The 24,657-nt window shown below is 40.5% G+C and overlaps 2 protein-coding genes across 7 annotated transcripts in view; one reads left to right on the top strand and one right to left on the bottom strand.

Annotated features, from left to right (window-relative positions):
• CMSS1 (cms1 ribosomal small subunit homolog) overlaps positions 1 to 24,657 on the top strand; it is a 247,938-nt gene that overhangs the window by 84,201 nt on the left and 139,080 nt on the right. Inside the window, exon 2 of one of the 5 annotated variants that reach the window (XM_075167949.1) lies at positions 17,648 to 17,707. The exons of the other annotated variants lie outside the window; for them this stretch is intronic. The gene's annotated coding sequence lies outside the window, so the exon portion shown is untranslated. The remainder of the gene's footprint in view (positions 1 to 17,647; positions 17,708 to 24,657) is intronic. 5 annotated transcript variants of the gene reach the window in all.
• The window catches only part of FILIP1L (filamin A interacting protein 1 like), a 214,444-nt gene that overhangs the window by 82,163 nt on the left and 107,624 nt on the right, over positions 1 to 24,657 (bottom strand). Inside the window, exons 4-5 of one of the 2 annotated variants that reach the window (XM_075167843.1) lie at positions 4,458 to 4,744; positions 1,042 to 1,215 (exon numbers count right to left, since the gene is read on the bottom strand). Coding sequence is in view for 1 of the 2 variants with exons in the window: in XM_075167835.1 (XP_075023936.1) it covers positions 1,042 to 1,215 (174 nt within the window). In the remaining variant the exon portion in view is untranslated. The remainder of the gene's footprint in view (positions 1 to 1,041; positions 1,216 to 4,457; positions 4,745 to 24,657) is intronic. The other variant, XM_075167835.1, reaches the window with a different exon arrangement.

Raw genomic sequence — 24,657 nt, 5'->3', positions numbered from 1 at the left:
TAACAGACTGAACTTATGTTTTCAAACTTTTTTGGACTTCTCTTCAAATCATTTCCATTTGTGCTCAAAGTTTCTGTGACATAATGCCACAATATTCTAAAACAAATTAACCTCCACAGTTGAACTTTATCTGTTTCAGATTATAGCTAGAGATTTTAACCTTTGAGCCTCCGAAATGAGTGTTGACCTTTTGGCTGACATAATTTTCTGTGAAATGAACGCTGTATCCTTAGGTACACTTCTGTTCCGAAAGCTTGGAAAACACTTGGTAGAAGAACTTTATTCGTAATTTCTGCTTTTATTTTTATGATGATTATCTATACTGAGCAGCATATTAAAAAATGCTTATCTAAATTCAAGAGGAGACACTTACTTGGGAAAAAAAGGCATAGTCTGATATGGAGGGATTTTAATATCCAGTGATTTCCATTGCAGGGCAGAAATGAAATTCAGATAACGTTGTTAAGGAAGTATGGCTGCTGCTGCAGTGTAATTAAACTAAAGGTTCCTTAGGTATGATATGAGAATATTAGATTTCTGCCTGGATGCAATTTCTACTGACAGCTCATTACAGTTAACTACCCAGACCAAGCAGGTATACCTGTGACTCCCCTAGAACTAGTAGGAGCTGGGATATGTAAGGGTGGACAGCTGTGCCATTGCTGCTGAATGGGCCCTTACTAGCTATTTTAAGAATGGCCTCAGTAAGGAGGCATCTGTTTGTATGGGCTGTGAATTTGGATAACAGAAAGGGAAAAAAAAGGCGACGGTGTCAAAAATAGAAGGCCGATTATCAGAGTTTGAGTTAGACAAAATCATGTCTGTCTATGTTAAAGCCCTCAGTGTGCAGTATAAATGAGGATCGTTAGATACCTGTTTTTATTAGGGGCCCCACTGGACGCTGGACTTTGTTCTGCCGTCACTTACACTCGTGTTAGATTCTAGATTTAGAGCTCATTTGCTTTCTTTCCTGAAGTCAGTGAGATATTTTCTGTGGAATTTCGTGGGAGTTATGGTTAAATATCAATTATATGTTCATACCTCTCCCATAGGCTTTTCATAGATATCTTCTTGCCATTGCTCAGCCTTTGTTTGAATAGCATCTCGCTGGAGGGCCTCTAACACCTTCTTGGGAGTAACAAAGCCGTATTGTGCTTCAAGCAAAGCCAAGTCAATTTTTTCAGCCTTAAGTACTCCTATAACTTCATCTTGAGCCTGCAGAAACATAAAATAAGGTTTTATTTGGTTAAACTGTATATGTGTATTTACAGGTTAGCTTTCTACTTTTGATTTTAAGAAAACTAAAAAACTTTTTAAAGAATGCTGTGTATGTAAAGTGCCCCAAAATAGTCGGTAACATGAAGACAGTTAAAAAGCATGAGGTAAATACTGGTCTTTGTATTTTATTCCGCATAAACTCCAACAACTTCAGAACACTTATCAATGCTTAAGTACTTTGTTAGTGATTTATCGTATTGCTGTTTCTGGACCAGTGTGTAGAATTCACAACACAAAACTTCAGGGCAAAGTGTGGTATTAGAAGCTGATTTTAAATTGTTAGTGAAAGATGTTAGGATCTTGAAGCCTGGAAATGTTGCACATTCTGTATATTCTGGGTGCAAAGGTGGCTTCTGTAGTTTAAACCCGCCTGGGTCGTCGGCTTCTGTTGTTACACTGAGCTCGTTTGAGTGGTGAATGTAGTGAGGTGTGCGGTGCAGGAGATGTGACCCTTCGCAACACACATTCCAAGGCCATGCAATAATGGCAGTTCTTTAAAACAAGATTAATTGCCTTCAAAGCTGGCAGTGGGGTCCTGTGTGCATGCATATGTACGTGTGCGTGCATGTGTGAGACCATGCCTTATGTATTTATAGACGTGTAGATGTGCACATACTCGTGTACATGCCCTCAGGTAATAAGCAACCTTGCAGCATCAGGTTTTTTGGAAGTAACTGCTGTAAAGGTATTCTCAATTTATGCGTGCATGTTAAAAAAAAGCACTTTAAAAGATAGTGATTAAGAGAAGGTGGTGTTATCTGGTTTCTAAAAATCATGTAGTTTCAAAAAGTATAGACTAAAAATGTGCATTATACTTTTCCTTTTTTTAGTGTCACTGCATTTGTTTCCTTAATCTTATAAAATATCTGATGACACCCTGGTACCAAACAGTAGATACCATATGTTCTCAGGTACGTTTTCAGTATGTTCTTCTATGTATGTTTCAGAAATTCTTGCACAAGCTGGCAGGTACACATAGCTTCTTCCTGTCATACAGCATTGCTCTCTAAGTCCATGCTCCATGCTGGAGAAACATGCTGTGTGTATCTGCAGTACTTGAAGTGACCTATAGATTCTCATTGCTCTTTAAAAACAAACAAACAAACAAAAAAACCCAAAAAAAACAAAAAAAAACCCCACGAAATCACCAAGAACACTCCTTTGCTATAAAGTTACTAGCTCCTAGACGTTAAGTTTGGAGGGGACAGAATACCTGCTGCGAATATTGTGCTAATTGTCTCGAAGTCCCACTTCTAACGATAATGTTCTTTCATGAGAATATCTGCTTATGTGAATGTTTCCACTGCAACGGAAACTGGTTTAGGTCACCACTTCTCCTAGGCCTGTGTCCATCTCTTTTTTTCCCTGCATCCTCTGGTGGTGGAGGTTGCCCTCTGCCTCCATTACGGTGACATAACTACATGAACTGTCTCAAACATTAATTATCTGCAATGATCTCAGTTAAAAACAAAATGAAGTACGTGCTAATCCTAGAAGGGTAGAATAAGAAGGGAGGAAATCAGAAAGAGGGATGTATCAGGAGAGGGTAACACTTTCAGTCTGACTGCTCTTGGCTGGAGCACTTCTGTGTCCCTATTTGTGACTGTGTTTAAAAAAAAATATAAAATACTCTATTTCTAATCCTTATGATTATGGAAAAAAACTAGAAGAATGATCTTTGTGCATCTTAAATGTGCTGGAATCGGAGTGTAATGGCATCTAACTTTGAAACTTCATTATGGTTGGATTGACAACTGATGTTCAGAGATTTGACTTGGCATTACAGGAGGTAGAGAATTAGGAATAAAAAATGAATTCTCATTTTTTTCATTCATAATGCTTCCTTTGGAATGTTGGACATGATTTAAAATGTTCATGTCAGGCTCATTGTTTTCCAGTTTCTCATTTCACTCTATTCCAGTTTTAAATCTTAAGAATTGAAGTGTGTGTGTGTTTATTTTTATATATATATATATGTGTAATGAAGTGTGTATGTAATATAAATATATGTATATATATACACACATATCTCTTTTTTGAGAGGAAGAGAGCGCTGTTTTGGAGGAGTGTGTGACATCTGAATTTTAATCTGAATTAAGAAAGGGCAAGTGAGCAGGAGAGAAATGTTTCACAAACATGGAAATCATGCTGTTTGCATAATGAAATGTTCTGTAGAAGTTTGCCTTGGATCTACCCTCAGAGATTGGTACATCTATCAAATATTCATGTTGCATGCGTGTTCTGTTAAGCATGTCTCTATTATTATGTAAATATATACACATATGTTAAGACTGGAACTACCCAGGTACTGTCTAGGTAATAAATTCTGAAACCATGTGATACACCCATTTATGCCACTTTGGCCAGCTTGCTCTTCCCTCTGCCTGTGAGCACTTTTAAGTGGCTGTCACTGCTTCTGTGCAATCAGCCTGCCCCAGAAATATTCTCCCTGCTCACTGGAAATCTGGTTCCCACTTCCTGAAATTTCGTTTGACCAGGTTAGGCATCATTTACCACTTGGCAGCTGGCTTCTTTTCCAGATAGAAAAATGCTCGCTCTTCAAAATCTAGTATCTTGTGGGCTAAGTGGCATGGAATACTTATGCTTCATATTATGGGAAATAAAATAGCTATTTTGATTTTTCTAGCAAAAGATGTTAGAATACTGTTGAGTGAGTTTCTTCTTGTGATCTGGCACATACTGATTCATAGGGACTAATGCTCATGACTTCATAGGAGAGGGGAGATAAGAAATAATTAACAGATCTTAAGGTCTCTAATATGTTCTCCATATAGGTTTTACAGTGACAAATACTTTGTATTCAAAACTTAGAATAGTGCAACACAATAGGAAAATTTTGTGAGTCCTCTGCTTTGAGATTTACGTGATCCTTCACAATAGACCATGAGTGTTTTTAGTGTGATACAGGTACATTGTGAGTAAATTTTGTTTGCATTTAGGGGTGGTGTAAAGATCACCTTTTCTGGCTGATAGCTATAATAATAGCTATAATTTGCATTTTTAGGTACTTTGCAGTTTATATTTGTCCTTCTGTATCAAATTAGGTAGGGTGTTTCCTTAACATGAAAGCAGCATGTGTTTGTGGTAAATTGGGGGGGGAGGGGAGGAGGGAGGGAAGTGTGTTTTAATCTGTGATATAAAATAAGACAATAAATCACCTGTAATTCACCCTCGAGGACACTAAGGAGAAATAGCAAGTCATCACGAGAGAGATCCTCTCTTTTCTTGAAAGAACTTCTTTGTTTTTTCTCTGCCTTGGGGCTTCTTAGGACGGTACTGGCTTGGGCTACGTCGTCCTTCTCCTTGGGCCTTCTTTGCACGTTTCCTCTCCCACTGTAACCAACCTCTTCTTTATGGTGGTCTTTTGGCCTTTGCTGGCTCAGCTTTGGTCCGGTTGGGCTTTCTGTGCTGTTACTTCTGGAACGCATGGTTTATATCTCTGAAGCTGAAGGAAGGTGGGGAAAAAAGTAATTGTTTTAACTAGCAGAGTCTATAAAACTATTACGATAATTTATGGTGGGTATTATTCCCTCCAGACTGATAGTTTTCCCTCCCACGCAAGGCTGTTTGTTGTTTGACAAAAGCTGACAACCTCGTGTAAGCCAACAGGACTGGGCTGTGTTCCTTACTGGATGTCTGTGGTGAAGTGAGTCTTAACTGGTCTTATGCAGTTGTAACAATTCCCTCCTAAATATTTGCAAAGGCAGCAACTTTAGCAGCAGTACTGTGCACATCACGGCAGACTATGTGTCCCATTTGAGACACAGCACCTAACTCACCTTTAAGGTAGATACTTATTGTGATAAGGCAAATTTAGGTTTAGAAGGTTTTCACTAGGAAGAGCTTTCTGTTCCAATTTCATAACGTCATAGCCCTTACTGGATAGCTGTGTTTTGTTTTTCTTTATCTTTCCAAGGGAGAGCACAAAAGCAGTCCTGCGCTACTACGAGTTATGCAGTTGCATTCCCCATGTTTGGCAAAATGTAGGGGTTAGCACATCCAGACTGCAAGGGGTGAGCCTCGTCGTAAACACTCCCTCCCTACCCCCCATCTCCCCACCCCAAACCAAACTACCTTGCTTGTCATGGTGTCCCCCCTGATAACCATGTAGTATGAAACCTTACTACTTCTTTAGTGCTAGACTCTAGCACTCTAGAGGTGTTAGTACCTGGCCAAGGGGAGACCTGTCCTAACTAGGCCCCTTTGAAGTGCCACTGTTAAGTAAACATACTCTAATGCCTTTGCAGATAAATGTCTAATGCTGTATAAATATTGATTAACCTCAGGAACTCTGTTTTGCTTATCGCCACTCAGATTAAGGTATGAATGGATTATAGTCCACCTCTACAGGAAAACTGTGGTCATGTATACTGTCTAGCAGACAAAAGCCTGATCGTGTGATTCAAAGGTGAAATTAAACATGTTCCAAATACAAATAAGGCACAATTTTTCTTATTAAACCGCAAAGGTAATTGCTGAAAGGTCCAGGAAATTGTTATGGCCTATGACAGGCAGGGGATGATTGCGCTGCTGCTTTTTGGCCTCACAAATCTGTGGCTGATAAAGTTCTTTCAGAGCTCCCCCTTCCACCAGGTTCTGACTCTAAATCCTAAACTCTGTGACTGCACTCCTTAACTGTGGTAATTTTGCACTGAACGCTACAAATACTTCCTTTTGTTGTTTTTCTGCAAGAACAGAGGAGATGGAAGAAGTTTTTGGTTTGTAATGGATGATGGTTGAGAGTAGGGAGAATTTATCAAAAACATTATAAGAAAAGCAAGTGATGTTTTCTATAATGCTGAAGTCTCTTCTAGTCTCATTTAAAGCACTCATAATAGCTTGTATTTCCTAAGAAAAACTTGTTTCTCCAGGTCTCCAAAAACCAAGGTGTGTCAGATTTGCATGGAAGTGTGCACTGGAAACTGTTTTGTGAAGCTGTGCATCAACAGTGTCAGGTTAGGATGGGAGAAGGAAATTGTCAGACCCCCTAGATGTGGCACTGTCTAAGGGACTAACCCTCAAAGTGCACCTGGCATTTGGGATAGAATATCAGCTGCTGTGTCATACCTTTGCACCATGGCAGAAAGACAATCTGTTCTAGTCCAGAAAATACTGGTTTTCTGCAATGTTACTAAGCCCTTGAGTGGCCCTAGTCTAACATTCAAAATAGAAGCAGTGTCATTTGAAATTTTCTGGCTGTGTGTTTTGGTATGTTGGGTTATTTTCTACTTTGAACAACTCTTTCGATGTTCTTAAAAGTTAATGAAGAGCAACTTCTTTTTTTTTCAAGGTAAAAATTTTAATAGGCTCATAAAATTTGTGGATATCAGTTGTCTCATGGCACTCAAAAAGGTGTCTCATCCTTCCTGAGCCCAGGCTCTCAAGATTAGACTAATAAGTGGAAAATTTGCCTTTTTGCATATCTCTGTCAGCCGGTTTTCACTTTAAATTATATATTGATGGGGTCTGTGTACAAGAAAGCTGTCTTGCAAGAAGGAGGTAAGGAAGAAGTGTTCCTTCTTGTAACAGGGATTGTAGTTCACAAACAGAGTCTCTGTGGTTTCTCCTGGACGACTGACTCTTGCATCTTCTGGCAAACTTCTGTAGAGAAGCTAATTTAAGCCCTGTTTCTCTGTACCACCAAGGATGACAATATAAGATACCTTAGAAAACAGTAAACAACTGCTAAGAAAGAAGAAAACAGGTGAGAAGATTTGGTTGGACGTGTGTGCCTTGCGCTTGTGATCTTTCACCTGTTTTGGATCAATTACTATACAGCAAGGATTGTAGCTACATGAACAGAAGAAACAAGGATACTTGTCAGCATTCTCTTGTGATGCTTTACGTACCATCTAGGCAATACCTGCTTGCATCAGAAATAAAAGAAGATTGAAAGGGATCATCCAGATCACGAAGTCATGTCTCCTGAAATCACAGACCACCATGCAGTAGGTACTTAGAGATTAGTTTACTGTAAGTGCACTAATTGAAGAGTACAAGGCCTGCACTATTGTGCTTTCCTTCACGTTATGAGGCTTCTGTTTTTCTGAAGATTTTGCAGTGGTATCTTGCTTGAAGTCACAAGGTGGTGGTTCCCAGGCTCATCAGATTCAGTGCAGCTTGGTAGACTGGTTCCAGATTCAAAATGGAGTAACGGTAGGTTACATTGAAACATTCTGGTAGATCAAATTATTGCAAGTAAGATAACTCACTAAGTTTGAATCTATTCTCAGTATTTGTGTTCTTGTTCTTTTTATAGTTCATTTTCTGTTCTGTTTTTTTAAGAGCTTGCTCATCTCTGAGCATGCATGCTGTCCTTCTGCATATAAAGGAGAAATTTCTTCTCCTTGGTGATGAGCAAGTAATCTGAGGGATGAAAATATGCTTTCCTGAAGAGCTAGACGAATAAATGACCAAATGTTTCTATGATGTTAACTTGGTCTCCACCCTCTCAATCATATTCTGAAGGAGGTGAAACTGCATTTGTCTCTTTGGCAGCAGTGGACAAGCAGGTGGTTCAGAAATCCCCACACTTTTGTGGGAAAGACTGAAATATCCTTCAGAGATGACTTCACCACAGACACCGTAGCGTTTTAAGAGACATCAATTTTTTTTCCATCTATTTTTCCCCTTAGTGTTTTCTCTTTAGTCAGTGATTGACTTATGAGCTAACAAAATCCCTCACAGGACCAAATCTTCCCTTAATCCCAGGGTAAGGATCCTGAACAGTTGAGAATTTACCGTTTCTTCCAAAAATCCGTGACTAAGCAAGGAATGATGTCTTTCTGGTTTTTAACGTCCCTTAAAGGGATATGGCAATGCTTTTGATTTGCTGAAATTTGTAGGATTCCTACCAATAGACTGACTTCTAAAAGGAGTTGAGATGCGATTGCTCAGCATGCCAATGTAATGGGAGAGTGCAAAGCACATGATGTCTTTTGGAAAGAGGTCCGCAACCCTCTGCCCATCAGTGTGGTTTGGAGCAAGAAGAAAGGTTGTTTCACCTTAGTTAGTACAAGGCTACAGGACATTTCTTCCTTTCCTGTGTAGCAGATCTACTGTGAAGCATCATGTGTAGGTCGGTGCCACACATACATGCCTAAGGATAAATTAATCTCCTGTCCCTGTTTTTCTGCTTGCTTGTGTGGCTGTGTGCCAGGTAGTGTGCAGGCATGGGAAGGGGCTTTTGGCTAGGCCACATAATGTCCTCCACCAGAGAAAGCAGCAGGTTTGTCTTCTCCTGTAGTTCTGATGTGGCCTGTGGGCCAGCAACTGAGCCATGCTGAACCACGGGGGAAGATGAAAAAGTCGTCTTATTAATTGGAACCACAGGATTTGGCATTTCACAGCATCACTGAGCCTTTTCTGGAACGGTGTCTTCTGACAGAATGTGTAGGACTTTCATCCTTCCCCAAATGGGAATACATTTCTTTGTGGTAGCTTTGCACCACTTCCAAAGATACAGCCCTTCATTTTGGGTAAACCGCTTTAGCGTTTTCCTGAAAACTGTCTGCAGTGGCTTCTATCCAGAGGGATGTTCTGTTGTACCATGGCCGACTATCTCATTCGGGCTGTGCTCTTATTCACAGTAGACTCTTGTGCTGTTTTGGGGCATAGGCTGGGCAGTAAGTGAGAAGAGACTTCTTTCCTTTAATGGGTTCTTCACCCAGGGACTCTGGGATAAGTAAGCGTTTCCATCCTGGCATAGAAACTGCAAGATTAAGCTATTTATCTGGGAAAACTGATGCAGGAGTACTTACCTGTGTAGCCTGATGCATCTGTTTGGCATGCGGAGTTGCCAAAGGGAGTCAAGCAGGAGAAAGAAAATAAATTAGCAGTCTGTTTCCCTCTGGTGGGACCTTGTCAAATTTGGGTCTTTGAAGCCCTTGGAGATCCTGCAAGAACAGCAATTACTCAAATGGGAAGAAAATCTGGATTCAACAGAGGATGTAAACAATCCCAGACAGGAAAAGTGCATGGTTGAGAATTGGATGTCATTTTTGTGCTGGTCGTGGTTTATGCTCATCTGACCACAAGTCAGATTTCTCATCTTTTGGAGACAGGGAGCCTCTTCTGAGACAGTGAGATGCCTTTTGTGGACTGTGTTAGCGAGTTGTCATGTTACTCTGCTGACAGTGAAGGTACTGTGAAATTTCCACCATCTGTTGTCTCCTCCTCCCCCTTCCAATCTTGTAGTGTTTTGCACATATGCAGTGATTGTGGTGAGGTAACATCTTCCTAAGTCCATTTTGTGTGTGAGGTCTGTACAGGCTACAGTCGTCTTTAGAAGGCTGCATCTGTGTGGGAGGTTTTCACCGGGTCCTTCTGAAGAATGTATCTGTGTCAGTCGTCTGTCATTTCAGTATCGATGTGTGAACTTGTGATCTGGTCTTCACCATTGTTATGTCTCTAACTACATACACACACCATGGGATTTTGCGCCTGGAAGTAGAGAAAAGAACATGTACCATGTGGCCATTTGCTGGTTTTGTGGCTCTGAGCTCAAGTTAGACTCTTCCTGTAGATTAACCAATCTCAGCCCATCTTCTGCTGAGGCTCACATGGTGTTTGCCCATTTAAGTTCATACTGTGGCAATTTAAAGCATGCCTGTTCACAGTGCTCTGCATGAAAGCATAAGCTGCTCGCTTGAAATTTTCATATTAGGAAAATACGGTTAGGACTGTATACTCCTATTCAGAGATGTCAAACCTTGTTCTAAGCAGGGTTCTTCAGATGGTCCATAAAACCAAGTGTTCTGGGTACTAGCTCTCTTTGTGTTAATCCATGAGAAAATCAAGAGTTTGGGCTCCCTGCTGTATCACATAACATTTCTTTGGCAAAACTGGGTAGCTGTTCTGAAATCTGAAATGAAGACCTGGATTCCACAGAGGTTCCAGCTCAGAAATCAGTACTTTGAGAGTTTTCTGACATGAGCTGATTTTTCCCTTGACTCTGGTTGTACCTTGGAACAACTTCTGACTGTACCTAACACTCAAAGGCACTCACATCACTTTTTCCTCCTGCTAAACCCTTCTTTTCTCTCCTCCACAGGAATTCAGCTCTCCTAGTTTGTGGTCCAGCATTTTGCTAAGTTGCTGGTAGTCTTAGAAAATTACAGTATATTTATTACATTATATGTATACAGTTTATGTAGCAAACAGGTTAGACACAGTAGATTTGTTTGAGGTGATTTGTCTTCTCAGTGAGGTACTACACGTGCCGCAAGGCCCCAGTGTGCAGCTAAGGTTTTAGTTTTAGTGGGAGAATGACTCTGAAGTTGTAGGTGCACCGTAGCTTCAATGTGCTGCTGCGGGGTGACACTAGTATAATCCCATGTTTTCATGGGCTCAAAAGGTTGAGGAGGAATCAAAATTAAAATAGCTAGAATTTCTTTAACTTTCTACTTCTGGGAATTGAGGGTTGTGAGGAATTTTACGCAATTACACTGAATTGCTTCTGAGATGTTAATATGAGGAGCTTTTTCTCTATCTGCTTCTTTGGGTTTATGGCCTTTTTTTTTCTTTTTGAAGTAAAATGTTTCACACTCATTTTGTAATTAGACAGTAAAAGTGGATTATTTATAGGGATTAGTGCAAGAGAGATTTTTGGTGCATGTGAAAAAATGTTACTATAACATCAGGTAGATCTAAGTGTTTGAAAAGGTAAACTCTGCAATTCCATATTATCTGTTTCTCTTTCTAAATAAAAAAATGTGGATCTTGCAGTTGTCTGTATAACAGATTTTTATTGGTAAAGTACAGTGAAATAAAACTCAGCTGCTCCAATATCAATTATATGAATTTGCTTTCCAAGTGTAGAATTTTCTCTTTTTATGAGCATAAGAAACAGTTAACGTTATTTAATACAGTGCTTGTAGTTTAATACTTACTATTCAGCTGCTGTAATTTTGGATCCAATGTATAATTACTCTGTAATTATAGCATTATCCAAAGCAAAAACGGGAAATAGTGCTACATAAAAAAAAATGTTCCAGTGTTAGAAATTGTGTATCTAAACTCATCCTTTTTCCTGAATATCTTGGAATTAACTGGACTGTAGACATTTACATAGCAGGATAATTCAGCTCTAGTTTAGGTTAAGTACTGTAGTATATATGACCAAGTATGTATTTAAAAATTAAAAAAAAAGGGGGAGCGGGGAGAAAGAAGCTGTGTAGAGGGAAGTACTAATGGAGCCTGGTTTTCTCTAGATCTATGCCTATAGAAAGGCAAAGGCAGGAGCTACTGTGGCTGAGTTTGAATCCCACATTTCAGCTTTTCCTCATTGTGGCTACCTCTCAACTCTTTCTGCAGGCACCAGTTTCCCTGAAATCTGTAGAAAATGTCAGTATCTTGCCCTCTCTCTCTGGCTTGTTTGAAATTGGCAGTGGTTCAGGATGGGACCCCTGGATAGACAAATTACACAGCCTTGTTGCCACAGAGAAACAAGCTCAGGCTATCTTTAGGAAGAATACACTGGAAACTTTCATTGGCCTTTTCCTAGAATCATCTGTTGCAGGGGTATTCATGAAGCTGAAGGGTGGCATATTCAGACTTGTGAAACAAATACATTTTTGCAGAGTGTGTAACATGTTTCTGTAAATCCTACAGGCGATAGCTAAAGTAGGGTATTTGAGGACTTGAGAAAGGGCTAGCTATCTATTTGTAAAATAACAATATGCAACACTGAAAACAGAAAGAAAAAACTCCAAACCAAAAGCTTTTAGGTTTTGCGTTTCAGGATAGGCTAAAATTTTCTGTATGGCAAGTCACACACCTTCTGTCTACTGAATGGTGGGTTTGGGGGGTTTTTTTGCAACTTTACTGAGGGTTTTTACTGGCTTTTATTTTATGTTTTGCAGGTTAGTGATCTGATCTAGTTTGTACATTCATATCTCATTTCTGATTCTTTCACATGAGATCCATGCGCCTCTCAGGTCAATACCTATGTTTCTGGCTTTTGCTTTCCCTCTTCCTACTAGAGACTTATTAAATGAAATCTTATAGAGGCCCTGGTCAAGATTAGTATCTCCTTCTGCTAAACATGGTGCAAACATACCTGAAAGTATTGTCTCAGCAGTGGAATTAATTTTGAGCAAGTACATGACAGTTTTGGCAAAGTTGAAAATCTAGGGGAATGTTCTCAGTGCACAAGGCTCTCTAAATGCTCCATGTGTTTGCTTGTCTCCCAGCTGGCAGGTATGTGCCCTTCCCTCCCCAGGTTGAACACGCTTTTGGTAAATGGGGAACCTGCAAAAGCAGCTATTTCTGACTTCCTGACAATATAGGTTATTGCCCACACTTCTTTTGCTGTCCTCAGCAGATCTGATGTAGCCAAAATGCCATCATTGTGTGGTAATCTTATAAATATTTCAAGGTGAGTTTTGTGACATCAGGTTTTTAAAAAAAAAAAAATCCCATTCTTATAATGTTCCCTCCCACTTCCCAAAACTTTCTGTCACCCCCAAAATGGGAACATTTAATGTTCTATTTTAATCATCTAAGCAGAATTAAAATACTGTCAATTCAGTATTTTTCTTCCAATGTTTTTAGTAGCATGACAGATCTCTTCATTCTAAAAGTATTTTTCAAAATAATAAGAAGCAAAGCACAAATATAATGAAGAGAAGTCTGTAAGAAGAAAAGAGAAGTAGTTCACACAGTCCAGTGCAATTTTTACATCTCTGACTTCGGTGATTAACTTTCCCTACACATACGCATGTGCGCGTACAAACACAACACTGGCCAGTGTGTCTTCTATAATATGGTCCTTCCTTTCTGGTGGAAGGTAAATTGACTCTGGCAAAGAAGTGCTTGTGACAAATCGTCGTCTTCTTGTGTGTCCTTAAACACGCTGGTAATGTGGTATAAGGTCATTTTGAAAAGCAGCCTGTAATCACAACTCTCCAAACAGAATCTAACTGGAGAAATAAAATGTTATGATATTATTAGCTATAATAGCTGTGGGGAAAAGAGAAGCAAGAAACCAATGGTATTTCAGTGTGTGTGTCTTTATACACACACATAACATTTTAAAGAATGTATTTGTGTACTAAGTGTGTGTCTATGTAATTCGCTTGTGCTTGGTGCATGTGGCAAATACAAAATAAGTGGTCTTTTATAAGCTTTCAGCAAAAAAGCAGTAGTACACAGAATTGAAATACCTTGCTTTTGTTTTCAATGAAAAATGTACAGTTAGTAAGCAAGAATTATCTAATATATATTATCTATTGTAAGTTAATTTGTTACCCCACAGTAATTGGTCTTGCAGCCATCTCCATTTCACCTTTTTTTTTAATCTGCTTGGTGTTTGCATGGAGTGCCATACATCCATGAGTCATGAAATAGGCAGCAGAGACCACAGTGAGGACTACAGAATAAAAATGTACACCTTCAAAGTGAGTATATATTAATTTTCTTCAAGGGTATTTTTGACAAGCATAGCTTTGTTGAGACATTTCTTTGTGTGGGAGTGTTCGCCTCAGCATTGCTTTTCCCCATACATGAAAATAAACCACAGACTTTTAAATATCCTGAGAAAAGTTTCTTCAAAGAAAGATCAAAAGTCTTTACTAATGTCTGAGGAAGCTGCATGGCTGCCTCTCTTGTGAACTCATGTCTATGGAGAGCTGTCTAAGACAATCAAGATCATTATTCCATTGATTTGATCATTTGCAACCTACTCTGAGAGGAGGTGCCTCATTTGGAGAGGGAGGAGGTGGGGGAATCCACAGATGCCCCCTAATTTTACCAAGACAGACATGAATAAAATAACTTTTCAAAACCAACTCTGTTGTTTTTCCCGCTATATTGTGTGGGATGCTCTACTTCAAACAGTTGTCTTTGGCAGTGCATGTTCGAGTTCTGTGTAAGAGTGTAATGTGTGATTGACATTTTTAAATACACAATTTTATCTGCTTTTGAGGCTATTGAAGTTACGTGAAATGTCCAGATATGGCTTTCAGGGCTTCACACAAATTGTATATCTGATTTTTTTTTGTTTGTTTGGTTGGTTTTGATTGATTTGTCCAAAAATCTCTTTTCATCTGTTTTTGCATCTAAGCAACACAGAACACAGATTAGCCAAGCTTTGAAAGTTTGTGGTCTTATCCCTAATCTGGAATTCCCCACCTTTAGACAGCTTTCAGGAAAATAGATTAATTTTTGTTCTTCCTAAGCCCTGGGTTTTCTTTCTTACATTTTTCTTAATTTCTGTTTGCCTTCATGAACTTCATCTTTTATGCTTCAGACCAAATCTTTACGTGCTGTCTGATAGCAGAGAGTACTTAACTCATAGAAGCTGTTGGGAATAGCGTTTCTCTTTTGAAGGATTTTACTGGTTTTGTCATGTTGGCACCAAGCATCTGTGAACAACACTACGTAGGACTTCAGGCTTGTATCTAAACCTAGGATTTCTGAGTTGTTGGTATGGGATTTTTTTGATGTTTGTTTGTTTAGGTTTTTGTTTGTTGTTGTTTTAAACCAGACTTCTTCATACCATCCCCATCAATAACTATATTCTCTAAATAGGACAGTAATCTTTCATTGGTTTATCTGATCAGAAATGAAATCACTCAGATTGCTTTTTTTCCTGGATTTTAGGGTTTTCTTTCAGCTGTGGACAGTATTTTCCTTATACATCCTAAAGTTCAGATCTTTATTCTGTGCTTTGGTACTTTGTGTTCTTATAGTTGGGGAAATACTGAGTTTTTCTTTGTATTCTGTAATACAAAACCAGTGTGATTGCATGTTGTTATTCTCTTTGCTTTCTTTTCTCATTAATGACAATACCTAAGTATGTAACAGTAGGCTAACCTATTTTTTCGGACTGATACAATCTTTAGTTGTGCAAGAAATCTGCTCTGGCATTTTCCTCTTCCAACTGCAACTACAAAACAGCAACATGCGGATGGCAGTGGAAGATTCCTCACCCCGCTCCCCACACCCACATTCTCCATGTTTAATATCCAAGAGAAGAATTTGGATAAACTAGACAAATATCCTAAACCATTCTTTCCCAGGAGTTTAATGAAAACAAAATCTCTCTCAGATCTCCAGTCCTCTCCCTGTAACCTTTCTATGCAGATTAGACCTTATTTCCTATGGAACAGAGGTTTTAGGTTTTGTGTTTTAGTGAAGGGAAGGGATGCTGCCGTCGGGGCAAATGGCACGAGTTCCCTCCTCGCCTCTGAGCCAGGAGTACGAACTGGCAGTGCCCTGTGTCCCCCGCATCCAACCCCACAAGCGCTGCCTGTGGGCTCTTACCGTGATTCATGGTGACAAGGTGCATGATTTTGACAAGAGTGCTCTAGGGTCACAAGATGCTTTAAAGATATTTTGAAAACTTTCATTTCTAGGCTTTGGTGGAAGTGGAAGTCAGTGTTGCGTTGGTGTTTTGAATCAAAATCTCATTTTTGTGACAGGAATGTGGATTTCTGCTTTTTATTGTTTTGGAGGCTTTTTCTTTTGTTTTCTTTGACTTTTATTACTCTCTTCTTTTTTTCTTATTTATCTTGGTTCTACCTATTGGTTTTGTGGCAGCAGGTTTTTTTTAATTATCTGGTGCACGTTCACCTCTGCAGAAATGAACACAAAGGAAACATGAGCTTCCAGGTAGATTCTCAAGTCAGCTTTGTAGTTCATTTTTAGTTTTTGAAGAATTTTTTTCATTAAGATCGATTATTACCTTAAATAAGCCAAAGTAAAGTTACGACTTTGAGTGGTGGCTTATTTTTTTTTATGTTGTTGATATTAATTGGTGACTGTGGCTATATGTGTCTGCCAGGAAAATGTGAAAAGCACAGAGTTTGAAAAGTAACTGTACATAGTGAAATTAATTTTTTTATGTGTTCAGATTACAGGTTTTACTAGCCATGACATTCATTATTATTTATTATAATGGCTTACAGTTTTGGACCTTCAGCTCCCGTAGGAATATGCTCTGCTCCGATGATGCAACTTTGGAAAATGCAGTAAAAATGCACTGGAAACCGCAGCTTTCTAATAGGAAGTTTCTTAAAAGCAGTGAAGTTAAACTGCCTCCTCACAGAAAAAAGGAAGTGGAATGGAGAGCGGTGAGCCAGGTAGATGTACCTCCTCTGTGACCCTAGCTATGCTTTCTTTTTTTTTCCCCCCTTGTTTGAAATTTGGTCTTGAGGCCATCATCTGTGCTTTGGCATAGGGCAAGCGGAGAAAACTCATATATTCCTTTCATTGCTACATAAGGACCCCACAGTTTTGCTGCATGAGGTGCATACCTAAAGGCAAATGTTGATTTGTGGCTGCAGCTGTGACTTCACCCTGGTTTTGATTATACTGTAGCTGAGTCCTTGCGGGGAGAGGGCAAGGCATGCTTGAGAGGTGGCTTAGAGCACATGCCATTGTTGGTTCCTCTCTTTGTTTTTCCACTTGTTCAAATAAAATATGTCTGTGGCCAGTTGCTAGCCCAGTGGCTAGTGGGAGTTGAGGAAGGGGATTTTGCAGATGTAAATGGATGCATCTGTATGAGTATTTTACAATATTCTGAGGTTCGGAGAGGTCCTAAGGGAACACTAAACTCTGCATGCCTTCTTCCCCATCCCCACCCCTCTAAAGGCCTCTCTGAAAAGCCCAGTTAAAACACCTATTTATCGTTTTGGAAGAATGGTAATGAAAATTAAAGCAAAATCTTGGTATTACCCAGCTTAGCTGCTCGACACCAGTTGTCCTATGTTTTGCTGGAGCTCTGTTACATGTGTGTTGGTGCTGGAGAGACTTGCAGAAAGCTTATCCACCTGCCTCTGTGATGGCCAGTGACAAACAGCGTGGAACTAGGGAGAGGCAAGGTGAGACCCAAGGGATGCAGTTGGGACCCTTCTGCTTCTGTGTTCAGCCCTGCAACTATCATGGGAAGATTTGGGAAGGAACTGCTCCCTGAGCAGCAGGTATCATAAATGGGTTGATCTGCCAGGAGAGTCCTGTTGGAGTTGCTTTTTTTGGTCTCAGTGGTAATTATATTATGTTCCTACTGGTGTTTTCCTGGCAGCTGAGGACAGGTCTGTAGTTTTTTAGGTGTGTTAAGGAGGGCACGGGCAGGTGACTATAAATGTTTGCATTTAACATGCGAGTCCTTCCTAGCGAAGCAATGAGTCATATCCTGCAGGCACAGAGGGCCTCCTTAGAGCTGCTGCTTAGTAAGACTTCACTGAAATTATTTTGTCTGAAGCTAATATTTAGCTCCTGAGAGCACCATGCACATAAATAGTGCTAACTTGTTATACATTAAGTCAGCGGATTAATGCCACTTCTGTGGCATTGTACCTGTGCACCTCATCATCTGAACGTATGTTCCTAATTCTGTGTTATATAGGTACAGACATCTCTCCTAGACATATATGAAAAAGACACTGCCTGGTCAAACTTCTGACATGTAAGTTTGCTTGTGAACATTTGCTTAGCATTAAAAAAACCAAACAAACTCCAAAGCAGCCCCCCATTTGATTTCTGAGTGGTTGTAAAGGAGTTATTTTAACACACAGCAGGTGTGTGTGTAGTGATCATACGTTTCCACATATTAATAGTATTTACATTCTTTCTCTAAGAGGATAATTTTTCTTAGCGCTCTGTTCCAATCAATTCTGGTTTGAGTGAGTGAATAAGTATTTAAAAAGCGTTAACAGTAGAGTGGATTTACCTTGGTTAAGACAATACACAGCCCTGAATAGCTAGTTCCTGTATGTGCAGCAATTCTATTTGAGGAACGATCACAGATCCTAACGCTGCTCTGACATCAAAATGTTAAGTTTTCTGCTCAAATAAATTTTTTGAGATAAAAGAAAGGGAAGACTTTTAAATGAAAGGCTAGAGAATCTGTCCTGCATCATTTAATACGAAATGTCCAGTAAACACCAGAGTGCATATGGTGGGGTTCTGCAAGCTTTCCTTGTGCAGGTAGGCCCGTTAAAGTCTGTGGGGCTGCATGTGTAAAATTGGATTACAGGGTAGGGGACTGTATTTTGTGACTCTTATTGCTAGCATAACTCTAAGTACATGCATTTTCCTTTTAGTATAGTCTGGCCAGTCTCAAAATGTAACGTTTTTAAAGGTCTGTTGTTAACACAAGCATATTCATTAATCAAGAAAACAAATCTAGAGACAGCAAGATGTTTTCTCCTTACTTTAAGGTTTAGTCATTTTCTTGCCATATAGCCTTAAAAAAGAAGAAAAGGGAAAAAAAAACCCACAAAACATAAAATTCACTGGGATAGGAGAGGGGAAGGTACATTCATGATGCCTGAGAAGTAAAACTGACTGCCCAGTTTGGATTTTGTGGTTAGAACTGAAGGAAAAATGAGGAAGAAATGCATACGTATGGTAACTGTGAGGTAGATTGTGGCTCATAGCACTGGTATTAATAATGACAGCAATACCATTTTATCATACACGTTCATCATTATTTTCTTACCTTGCATAGGCCTAAGACAAACTGTAGGTTTATCCTCAGAGCATTTGCATAGTGAGATTGGTTTTGTCATAATTTCAGCTTCATGCAAATTAGAGCTGCAGAGCTGAAACTTACCCATCTTTTTAAGGTTAGTCATTTCTTTAGAATGTATATGGTTCCAGGCAAATGCTTCAATGGTAAATAGTAGTGCTTAAACAGCAGGATTTGTTTCAGGAAACTGAATCAAATTGGAATCGTTTTAATAAGCCAAAAGAATTGATTTTTGCTGCCTACCAAGAGAGTTACGTGAAATCTTCAGTCTTTGAAAATAGCCTTTTGCAAATAATATGGTTTAGTTTTAGTGTTGCTTTATTTGAAGAATGATATTTACAACTTCGTAATGTCCTGTTAGGTCCTAGACAGAGTTCTTAAATGCCACTGAAAAAACTCAAAGAGTGATCATTCAGAAACCTGATCATCTTTACCTTACTGCATCTGCATTGCGCATTTCAAAATGAAAGTTGCTAAGACGGTGTTACAACGCACTGCATTTTTTCAGGGTCTGAACGATAAAAAAGCCTTATGGCAAATTCTTGTTCTTGTGGTGTTCTTCATATATCTCTTAAACCAACATTATCCCAACTGATATCCTTTCTGTTCTGTGATCAAGAGCATTTGTCAGAGATGTATGATTTTAAGGATCTGGACCAGATATAATCCAGTTAAGCAAGTTGAACTTGATCCTAAATGATTACTATTGTTCAGGGCCCGTAAAAATAGTTTAGAAGCTTAGTCAGAACTACAGTAATAAATGTAGTGAGCAAGCTTTGAAAAAAATATTAAGAACAGGATCCTGTGAAGTTATACAGGCCACCTGTGCAAGACGTAACCCTGTGGAGATTTAAGGCCGTCTTCCCAAAGGGCTTGTACAATACTTGTAAGAAATAGCTTTGTCGAATTTGCAGCTGCCTTGTTAAGCATGGACCCTGGTCATCTGCTCCCCAGCTTGGCAGGTACAACAAAGGCATCGTTTCGGCCATTATCTAACTGCTGGAGCGGTGGTGCTTGCCAGCACTGCTCCTCGGGGTACTGCAGGCCCTTGCTGTGCCCCCTGCCCCGGGGTGGGCAGCCCTGCCTGGCTCCGAGTTTGCTGGCACCTCTGCACCTGCTAACCAGCTGCCCTGGGGGCAGCAGGGACTACGTGGGAGGATGAAGGGACAGGAGAATCTGTTAGGAAGGAGGAAAGAAGCCCTTGGCAAAACATGTAGGACAGTTTAGGGGAAGTGGCTGCCAATGCTGGTATTTCATCTTTGTTTTACTGAAGCTATGCATGCAGGTTGAACCGGACAGAGCATCTGGAAGCCTGTGAATAACACTGTGCCCTATTGTGGAACACAAATAAGGCTCCTATGTATTTTCATATATAAAATACATATGTCTTTTAAAATGTATAACTATATACATATGCAAACTTTCTACTGTAAGTAGAAATTGTAAGGGCTGAGACCATGACACCATGTAAAAAAGGATGATTCTTTGTCCAGAATTAGATATCTTAAGGTAAATGTTTGCTTTCAGATCTGCAGAGGAGTGTGCGGAAAGGTTTTCACACTAGCTGTGCATACGCGCTTAGCCAGCCTAGCTGGCTGTGGACAGTGAAGAGGGATGGGGTTATCAGAGGACACTTCCACAAATCCAAGGCTGGGTTCCCGCCCAGGAGAAGCCCTGCTTTCTCCATGAGGTGTAGCAGGAAGAGGCTGAGGAGAATGGTGGGTTAAGTACATATGCACTGAGGTATGAAGACTCCTTCCTTCCCTGTTCTGCACTCTTCCTTCCCAAAGGAGCCAGTGTTGCTTCTCAAAGATGTTGAATTGCTTGTTCAGTTCAACATACCAGAATTTGTTTTGCTGAAGCTCTGCAGAATTGTCAGAGTTGTAGCAGGAAAATTATTAAAATAGATGGCTTATCAGCCTCTTTAATTAGGTGCTTCTGATGATATTTCTAAGAAAAGGTCCTGAGGTAGTTATTAGCAACTGTTACTCAGCAAAGAGGGCTTGTAGGGGATCCCTCCTTGTTGTTCTGAGAATACTTCAGCTCAGTCTCTAGCACTGGTCAGAAACCAGAGAGCTTTAACAAAGCAAGTAAGCTAAACTGGAAAGCATCATTATGCCTTCATGCAAACATATTTTGGGTATTAGATGCAGTTGATTCCCTATCTCCATAAAATGTAAGGCAGCACCAGATTACCTGTGCTACTAGGTAATGACTAGGACTACTAGATGATGACTGTTCAAATGGGAAAGAAAATGTATAAAAGGCATCTGATTTAGGACTCATATATCCTGAGCAGCACACATGAAGTAAATGGAAATAATTATTTTCTCATAGCATGATAATTGGGGGACACTCAGTGAATCAGTTTGCCACAAAATTGAAACAAAGCAAAATACTTCCTTGCACAGCACATAGTCAAAGGTAGAGGTCAGTGCCACAGGATATCACTGAGGCCAGAAGTGTTAGTGCATTCAGTAAGGAGATTCACAGAGGATCAGTTTGGTTGTGGTAGTTTAGCAGGGTGTTCTGGAGGCAGCTTAAATCCTTAAATGGCAGCTGAGGGCATGCTAGGAGAAGGATGACTCTGTTGATGCTCCTGTTGCTCTCTTTGTTCAAGCATCTGCTTTTGGCCCCTGTCAGAAAGGTTGTGGAACTAGTTCAACCTCTGGCTTTCCTCATGCATTTATCCTGTAGCTCGGGTGAGAATCTAGACTATAATTCTCCAGTACCTTTTAAAACTAGGTAGTGAAATATGTTTTGTTGCAGTGCACTAATTATTTACAGCAGGGAGTCAGGCTAACTTTGCTCATGTGATACTTTATATATTGGAAGTTACAGTTGTCACAAGTCATTATTTCCATTGAGAATAGTGATTCATCTTTCCATGAGTCTTCAAGAGATCTCACAGTGGGAATGAAATTTTAGCTCATGTCACCATTCTGTAAGAGGAAATACATATGGAGACAGGACGTTATGTTTGGATACATGTGTTTTCAGTTGAACTGGGTTGTCTTTAAGAACTTTTGTCTCTGAAGTGTTTTGAGTGAATTTACTATTTATTTGTCCATGGCTAGCCTCAGCGTGGTAGTTGTGGAGGAAGAAGGCTTGCTCTGTGGAAAAGGTACACTTCAGCTTAGCCTTTCAAATGTGACTCGGTCCTAATAAGGAAAACCAGCTTTTTGTGGGATAGAAGAGTCTCTAGGAGATTTCAGTCTTTCTCTCCATGCTATAACTGCTGCTGGTGATGCTATTCCAATCCATGTTTTAACGGACAATGCATTTCTGCTGTGTTCTTTTCATCTGCCTGGTAGAAATTTGCCTTGCTTTTCTCTAATCGCTTGTCAGAGTGGTCTATTAGAGATGCTGCTTACGTTGGGAAGGCCTCTTAGGCAAGAGCTAACCCCACCAGTTCTGCCTTCTGCGTTACTGTAACTACATATGAAATTCTGGAAAGAACAATCATTTGGAGAAGACAATTTCAGGATCTATAAATCCAACATATCACAAGTTACTTTGCACTTTGGTTGTGTCCTTGTGTTGAATTTTTTGTTTTTATTTTTCGCTTTGGTTCTTTTTAATGCTCAGTATACAAACTCAGTAGGGGAGTTGGAATGGAATTTGGAAAAAACTGAAGTCCAAATGTCACAGTTTTATAAAAAGAATAAATATGCTAATGAACAGCATCTGTATAAACTTGGGGTAACATTGTGCATATTTTCAAGTATTGTATTTCTCGTGAAGAGATGTCTTTCATGAGAACGACACTATGAAGGTTGAATCAAAGGACAACATTTTGAGAGGGCTTTGAAACTGTCTACCATGACAGAATACAAAACTTTGAGCTTTCCTTTAAGAACTTAATTTTGGTGCAGTATTTGTCCTAAATTCTAGTCTTCAGGAGTCAGGACGCTGACATTAGATTTGAAGGGGGAAAGGGATAAAACTAGCCTCGCTAGAGATAAGCCTGGGAGGACAGCACGCCAATGTTTGAGGGACAGTGTGCTAGTGAGGTCCTTTGGTCTGCCGTCTCAGTGGAGGTAGGGGATGGAGATCCATGCAGCAGCAAAGACGCAAGGATTATTGATGTGTTAGAAACCACGGAAACGCCTGAGAATGGTCATGTAGGAATTAGGGCTCCTCCCCACAAAAAGGTGGCAGGGATCAATAGCCCAACTGAAGTGCATCTACACCAATGCACGCAGCATGGGCAACAAACAGGAGGAGCCGGAAGCCATTGCACAGCAGGAAAACTATGATATAGTTGCCATCACGGAGACATGGTGGGGTGACTCGCACAACTGGAGTGCTGCAATGGATGGCTATAAACTCCTCAGAAGGGATAGGCAAGGAAGGAGCGGCGGTGGGGTAGCCCTGTGTATTAAGGAGTGTTTTGATTGTCTAGAGCTTAATGATGGTGAATGTTTATGGGTAAGAATCAGGGGGAAGGCCAACAAGGCAGATATCATGGTGGGAGTCTGTTATAGGCCACCCAACCAGGATGAAGAGGCAGACGAAATATTCTATAAGTAGCTGGGAGGAGTCTCACTATCACTAGCCCTTGTTCTCTTGGGGGACTTCAACTTGCCAGATGTCTGCTGGAAATACAATACAACAGAGAGGAAACAGTCTAGGAAGCTCCTGGAGTGTGTGGAAGATAACTTCCTGTCACAGCTGGTGAGTGAGCCAACTAGGGAAGGTGCCCCACTGGACCTGTTGTTTGCAAACAGAAAAGGTCTTGTGGGTGATGTGAGGGTTGGAGGCTGTCTTCGGCATAGCAATCACGAAACGGTAAGAGGTTTTGATTCTTGGAGAAGTAAGGAGGGGTGTCAGCAGAACTGGTACCTTGGACTTCCAGAGGGCAGACTTTGGCCTGTTTAGGAGGCTGGTTGACAGAGTCCCTTGGGAGACAGTCCTGAAGGGCAAAGGAGTCCAGGAAGGTTGGACGTTCTTCAAGAAGGAAATCGTAAAGGTGCAGGAGCAGGCTGTCCCCATGTGCTGTAAGAAGAACGGGCGGGGAAGATGCCTGGCCTGGCTGAACGGGGAGCTCCGGCTGGGACTCAGGAAAAAAAGGAGAGTTTATCGCTTGTGGAGGAAGGGGCAGGCAACTCAGGAGGACTACAAGGACATTGTGAGGTTATGCAGGGAAAAAATTAGAAGGGCCAAAGCCCAACTAGAACTTCATCTGGCTACTGCCGTAAAAGACAATAAAAAATGTTTCTATAAATACAATAGCAGCAAAGGGAGGCTTAAGGAGAATCTCCATCCTTTATTGGATACAGGGGAAACATAGTGACAAAGGATGAGGAAAAGGCTGAGGTACTTAATGCCTTCTTTGTCTCAGTCTTTAATAGTAAGACCAGTCGTTCTCCAGCTACCCAGGCCCCTTAGCTGGAAGACAAGGGCAGGGAGCAGAGTGAAGCCCCCATAATCCAAGGGGAAATGGTTAGTGACCTGCCACACCACTTAGACACACACAAGTCTATGGGGCCAGATGGGATCCACCCAAGGGTACTGAGGGAGCTGATGGAAGTGCTCACCAAGACACTTTCAATCCTTTATCAGCAGTCCTGGCTAACCAGGGAGGTCCCAGTTGACTGGAAGTTAGCAAATGTGACGTCCATCTACAAGAAGAGCTAGAAGGAGGATCCAGGGAACTACAGGCCTGTCAGTCTGAACTCGGTGCTGGGGAAGGTTATGGAGCAGATCATCTTGAATGCCATCACGTGGTACGTACAGGACAGCCAGGTGATCAGACCAGTCAGCATGGATTTATGAAAGGCAGGTCCTGCTTGACCAACCTGATCTCCTTCTATGACCAGGTGACCCGCCTAGTGGATGAGGGAAAGGCTGTAGATGTGGTCTGCCTGGACTTTAGTAAAGCC

This window comes from Calonectris borealis, chromosome 1, assembly GCF_964195595.1.
Source record: "Calonectris borealis chromosome 1, bCalBor7.hap1.2, whole genome shotgun sequence".
NCBI lineage: Eukaryota > Metazoa > Chordata > Aves > Procellariiformes > Procellariidae > Calonectris > Calonectris borealis.
This window is presented reverse-complemented; position numbering and strand designations above follow the sequence as displayed.